We start from the raw sequence: 6475 nt of genomic DNA, 5'->3' as shown, positions 1-6475 counted from the left end.
GGGGAGGGGGGGGGCCTGTGTCCCAGAGCGGGGCGGGGGAGCCGCGGCTGAGGTGAACGAGATCCGTGGGGAGGGTTTTGTCGGACCCGGGAGCGGCGATGTCGTCTCCCGACGCAGCGCGGTGCGCAGCCCGGCTCCGTTCGGACGCATCGCGGAACGCCGCGGCCGCTCGGTCTCGCCGCTCCCCTCCGAGCGGCCCGCAGCGAGGAGCGTTCGCCCACGGGAGCCCGACCCCGCTCTCGGCCGTTCCGTGCCGGTACGCGGAAGCCGCGCACCGCCGAGGGGGGCACAGTGCGCGCAGCCCTCCGCGCTTCGCGGGGCGGTGTGGGTGCGAAGGGCCGGCGGGGCGCGGGGCGCGGGTGCGCTGCCTGTGAGGGACGTGGATGCGCGGGTAGTTGTTCTGTGGCCGGCATCTGCGCGGGTAGCGCTTTGCGCGGCGGCTCGAAAACAATGCTTTGGGTCACTCGGCATACGTGTCGGTCTGCGATTGCGGGCAGATAATAAATTCGACGCAAGGGGCTGAAATTGCTTTTAAATAACTGATAAGTGATGCTGTATTTCGGTATGTCCGTTAAACCACGGTAAATGCTTTGTCTCAGGCACACCTCAGCCTTCTAGGAACAGGGGCGGGACAGCTTACATGCGCTGTGCGCTGTGACCTTAGCTGCAAACCGAGCGGGGAGGCACCGTCAGCCGCTGACTGACGAGGAGCCGGCTGCCCTGTAGCCGCAGTACGGCTGTCACGTTTCTGTGTCACGGGCCGTTTGTAGTACTGCGGTGCGAAAGCACATCTGTAAGTGATTCAGAGTGGCACCGGGGAGCGGAGAACGCCACAATCAATGTATAAGATCATCCCTCGCACAGAGCCCTGTGACTGCTGAAAGTTTCCTTTCTTAACTTCCTGTACCTCTGCTTGCCAATGTTTGCTTTGCTTTGCTTTGTTTTTCAGTTCTAGTCACCATGGAAGGAACTGTATTGTGTTTAGAACCAGAGGGACCAGACCTGGGGACTTACAGTACCACCCCACTGCCGTCCTGGCGGCTGCTTTCAGTGCAGACAATGCGCCCACGTCTTAGCCCAGAAAAGGAACACAAGCAGTTTGTTAGATAGCTTGCATTCTTTCTGCCAGTTGAGGCAGTTGTGATTATTTATTTTACACTGTCCAAGAATATCTTAGAAAGTTAGCAAAACATATGGATGTGCGCAGAGCAGCTCCGGTTCCCTCTCTAATAAATAGCAGCAGCCTCGTTGTCTTTAGCACAGCCAGCGCTGGTCACGTCGCTGCTTACAGCCTAAACATGCAGAAAAGGAGAGCGGTGGGAGGAAGGCGATAAGCCTCGGAAGGAAGAGGGGAACAGCGGAGGTCCAGGTTTGATTAAAGGGAAAATCTGGTGTTTCCTTTTCTTTCCACTAGTTTGTAAGCAGTGCCATAAATTCACCGGTGGAAGCTGAACGTGCTACGAGTTGTTCAGGTCCATCGGCAGCAACGCAAACTGAGCAGTGACTGCACTCTGTGCTCGCCCTGCTGCCACAGAACAGCACAGGGAGAGAAGCCTGTGCTCACTTAGCAATTCTGCTTGGGTTCAGCTCTGACTGGGGTTCTTCCAGGTCTGGTCCAACTTCAGCAAAACTGCAGAAGAACAGTTCCATCCCAGTTTTAGGGGAAAAACACCACATTATCCAGTTTGGGGTCAGCTCAGTTCCCTGCTGTCTGCTCAGGTCTGAATGCTAACCTTGGTTAAGCACATAGATCAAAACAGTATCTGCCAGTCCGTGTAGGTCAGTGCACCACTGTCAATCCCACACATCAGCATTTAGGACATTTGACCTAAAACCTTGCTCACGGTGGTTCTGTGCGATGGGGAATTGCCACTGGTCTTCAGGCCATGCTGCTGAGGACTGCTGAGATCAGGGTAGCAAGCCCAACTCTATGGGAGCCAAGTCCAACTCTATGGGAACCAAGCTATGCAGCATCTCTTCTGACAGCACTGTTCCCTTTTACATGTGTGCTATTGCAGATCAGGATGTCAGATTTTTAGATGTACAATACACAATTTTAGAAATCCCAAACCTTTTTAGAAACTCTACAAGTCTATTTAAAAAAAAAAAAAAAGCTTTTGAAATTATCCTCTCTGCTAATTAGAGCTGAGCTCCATCCTAGCATGGATGTATTTTCTTTGTTTTCTACATACTAATTTGTTTCTGCTGATAACGAGAGCCAAACTGTGTTTTTAAAACTCGTGCAACCAGATTTAATCTATTAGGACTATGCTGTTTTCAATTGTCTGTAGGACAGCATTCCAACTTTAGGGACAAAAGAAAAGAAATATGAGCCTCAAGATTTGTTTATTAAAAACACATCTAATTGGTTAAATCTCTCACAAAACCTCCAAAATGAATATGGAAAAAAGAAACATATATTATAGGGCTGCCTGTCATTTTTAGACAGACGAGTGCAGAAAACATTTCTGTTAAAATAGGAGCCAGGGTGGCCCAAATGCTGTGGTCTGAGGGGCAGATGAGGGTCCTGCAAGTGATCCCTTCCTTCCCATCCTCTTCCTCAGCCTCCCCTTGCTGTGCTGCCCTCGGCAAGCCTGCCTCTCCTTCATGTCAGCACCTGGTGCTGCTGCAAAGCCAGGCTGGTGCCAGGGAAGCTCCGAGGACAGCGTGCAGCCCTGACAGCATGATTCTCCCCAGCTGTGGGGAGACTGTACCTAGTGGGGTGGGAGGGGGCCAGCCCCCAGGCTGCACGTTGGGTTATTCTGCTGCTTCCTGAGTACCCCCCCCCCCCCCCCCCTAAACGATAAGGGCTTGGAGTTAATTGCACTTCAAAGAGAGCAAAGGGTATAAAACGTAAGTGACACGTCATCAAGGTTCATCGAAGTGTTGTTTTATTTAAAGGCATGGCCAGCGTGTAGGTGAAACACCATCTCAAAGCATTAAACCACTGGGGTTTGCAGTGACCCCGTAGCGTCCGTGCATTTACATTTGTTTCAGTAATAAAAATAAGTAAATAAATATTAGCGGTGCTGTGAGGAATTGGTTCTTAGTGCTGTTTACTTTGGTGCTAATGATCTCAGCCAAAACTCGTACGTAGAATAGTCCTAAGAAAAGGAGCAGGCATTGAATGTGAAACTGGCACGTTCATTCCAGAGAAAAAGAATCTCTGCAGCAAATTGTAATAAAAAACCTGCAATGCATATTTGAAAATGTGACTCAGTATTTCTCCTATGAGGAATTTGTAGTCCATTTTCCTTAAGCATAGGAATTAATGCTTTCCTCTGTTTTGTTCTGAAGTTTAATTTAAAGATGCTTTTGGGAAGGAGCTGAAATACTGAAAGCCTTGAAATATTCCGGACTTTTGAAACTTTTTTTTTTCCTAGTTTGAAGCAACCATTTTACTAATGGGAGAGTAAAGACGTATCACAAATTAGCCTGAAAATTAAATACTGAGAAATAAGGAAAAAGAATTTCAGATTCAAGTCTGAAACCCTGTCCCAAAACAAACTGCTTTTGTTTGCAAGTTCCAGAGTAGGAACTGAGTGCCTAGCACTCCATACAGAGCGCAGGATTTCTTTAGGAGGAGAATAACCACTGATTTTCGTCATCTTCTGTTCCTTTCCTGGGCTTTGAGCTGCACAAACTCACATACAGGGCATCTCTTTTTAAAGGCTCTTGCTTTCAGGTTAAGCTTTTCGGGAGCTGGTAATGATTCATGGAAAGTTTTTGCAGGTAGCCTAGCCGGAGCTTTGCTTATACTTCTTCCATATGTCCTGTTCTCCAATAAAAAATACCCTTCGATTCACAGTCCTCGGGCTCGATTTTGTTCCCTTGCAAAGTGAAACCTGTGTGGTTCATGGCTGCAAGGGGCTGGCTCAGCAGCCTCGAGTGGGCACTGAATCTGCCAACAGGGGACTCAAAGGAAACAGATGATTTGCAGAAAGCTGCTATCTCCTCGCAGTGCTTCTGCCTGCAGCACTCAGCTCACAGAGGAGCTGCGATGCCCTGGCACTGCAATGAAGGCAGACAAGCAGTGCCCTTCCCCTGCTTATTTTCCACACTCTGCAGAGCAAAGCAGCTGCTCGAGGAGATCACCATTGTTGTAGAGTAAATGCTAACTGAAAAATAAGCAATTTTTCACCCACACTGAAAAACTACAAAACGCAAAGTCAATCTCCTGCCTTACAGATATGGAAACTGCAGCTAGCAAGGGCTCAGTCACATTTAATATTGCTTTTCTGAAAAGAAAATGAGGCAGCAAAAAGTTCCATGAACTACCACAGCTGAGCCACAGCTTCCTCTGCCTTGTGTCAGTGAGCAGCACGGTAGGTAAGAGAAAAGCAACTACCAGACGTGTCATGGAGGTGTCCGGAACCCCTCCGGCTGGGGCATTCCCACTGAGACGAAGTGGGTGTGGAGACAGAGGCTGAGCTGAACGGGTCCTGTTTTGGGACTGCAGTCTAAAGAGGCACAATTAAATTTTAACAAAGCCTTTCGAAAAGTGAGGTTAGAGCTTTGAAATGTCCATCCCACAGCTGTTTCTAGTTTATTTCTTGTTATTGAGCCCGATCTAAAGTCTGATAAATAATAACTCCAGGAAAGTAGAAAGAAGAATTTGCACAGGGCTTTAAATCTTTCCCACATTTACCGTTTCTCTGCCTTTACCATTTGTTAGCTGACAGAGCACCAAATTACAGTCCTCGGCTATGAAACATCAATTATGTAACAATTTGTCTGAAAACAAAAGGATTCACTTACATAAACCCTGCCTGCCAATGAAAGAGAAATTAAGACAGGCACATTTAATTGGGGGATTTTTTCATGCATTTTGTTCTGTGCAGTGCGCTGCACGGAACTTGTCCTGAGTCCTATCCATTTGAACTCTTTCCTGGTAAATCCCAGCTTACTTCTTACGCTAGTTTAAGGAGCTTTTGCTCCTGCAGCTTTTTCCTCCTTTGTGTCTTAGAAAATAGTGATATCATTCTGATATTTCAGTTCCTGGATAGTTTTAGCACCTCCAGCTCTGGGGAAAACAACAACAAAAAATAAAAAGAGTAACTAAAAAAACAAACAAAAAAAAAAACAGGTGCAATCCTTCTTTTGGTAGGATTTAAATAGAATAAAATTTGCAGTTTATCAAGGAGATTAAGCACCGTAACTGCAGCGCTATGTTTTTACATTCCCGTAGACTTTCTCAGAAGAACTGGCTACTTCCAACCCCTATAGACACCTGATGAATAAACACGGTTAATCCCTCATCCCCTTGGCAACCCTGGGACCAGGACAGACTGGTTTTGCTGTAAGCTGAATTTTTTCCCCAAAGTACAGTTATCTCACAGACTTTGTGTGCAGTTTACTGTTGCATGCGGATATTTGTCCCCCCTCCCTTGACTTTGACACTTTCCCGATGCACCTTTCCCATAGCCCTGCAGCTGTGCTGCGGCTGTGCTCCTGCTGGGAGTTGTGTGTGCACCTCCTGCGACTGCCACCTCTCCCAGAAGCTGGCCGTCCTGTGTCCTTCCCTGCTGTCCCCGTCAGAGTGAAGCCAGCCCTCCTCGGATACCAGGCGGGTCATTCCCTCCTCAATGAGCAGAGCAGCTCTCTCCGGCTCCCCGTGTGCTGTGCCTTACCGAGAATGCAGCTGCCCTCCGTCTTGAAGATGTTTGGCACCAATGACCTTTCCAGCCCCGCTAACAGCGACGCTGCCTTCTCGCTCCTTTGGCTGATCTTCAGCCCTTTGTGGAAATTAGCCCATTTGAGCAATACCGTGGCAAGCCGCCATGGCGTTGTAAAGTGAGCTCAGGTCTGGGTGATCTGAAGGGATGCGTCGGTGGAATGCTGTTTCCAGGCATTCTCAGTCGTGCTGAAATTAGCACTGAGGAGGTAGTTTCCAGGGGCTGCGCTGAGAGAGCTTGTCATCCCCAACACTTTTGCGCGCAGCCCTAACTGGCTGCGCCTTTTAAGTAACTTCGTAGTTATTCTATTTGGAAATTTTATTTTTTTCATCTACTACAAGTTTCCTGTATTTCTGTAGTTGTTTAATTCCCCCTCTGACGGAGAAGTTTCTTACAATTCCTGAGAACCAGTAATACAAGTTTCAGAATCCCTCGATCCGTTATTTCCTCCAGCACTCAATATGACACCCAGATTTATTTCAGTGATAGCAAAGTCAGCAGAGGTTTTGTTTTCCTTTATTTCAAACGACTGTCAGACACAACACCCACGTCTGAAGGTATCTCTGTCCATACCCATCATGTGCTTTGGGTGAAGAAGAACAAAGCAATACACTGCTCGACAAAGCAAAAATCCATAGGAATTTTATCAGGAGCAAAAAGAAAAGCTCTTGAATATAATACGTGAGTAAATGAAGCTTTTCTATGCTCTGCAACAAGGTAATTTCCCCACAGGAACACTTTTCTAAGACACGAGAGGTAAGTAACATACACAAATTCATGCAGCTACACAGCACTGTCCT

The 6475-nt window shown here is 47.7% G+C and overlaps 1 protein-coding gene across 3 annotated transcripts in view; it reads right to left on the bottom strand.

Moving 5' to 3' along the window:
- CRADD (CASP2 and RIPK1 domain containing adaptor with death domain) overlaps window positions 1–2761 on the bottom strand; it is a 78674-nt gene extending 75913 nt beyond the window's left edge. Inside the window, exon 1 of one of the 3 annotated variants that reach the window (XR_002434901.1) lies at window positions 87–2761. Coding sequence is in view for 2 of the 3 variants with exons in the window: in XM_021385757.1 (XP_021241432.1) it covers window positions 87–471 (385 nt within the window). In the remaining variant the exon portion in view is untranslated. The remainder of the gene's footprint in view (window positions 1–86) is intronic. The other 2 variants (XM_021385757.1, XM_021385829.1) reach the window with 2 other exon arrangements.

The sequence above is a fragment of the Numida meleagris genome, chromosome 1 (assembly GCF_002078875.1).
Source record: "Numida meleagris isolate 19003 breed g44 Domestic line chromosome 1, NumMel1.0, whole genome shotgun sequence".
NCBI lineage: Eukaryota > Metazoa > Chordata > Aves > Galliformes > Numididae > Numida > Numida meleagris.
Note: the sequence above shows the minus strand (reverse complement) of the source record. Positions and strands in the feature narration are given on the sequence as shown.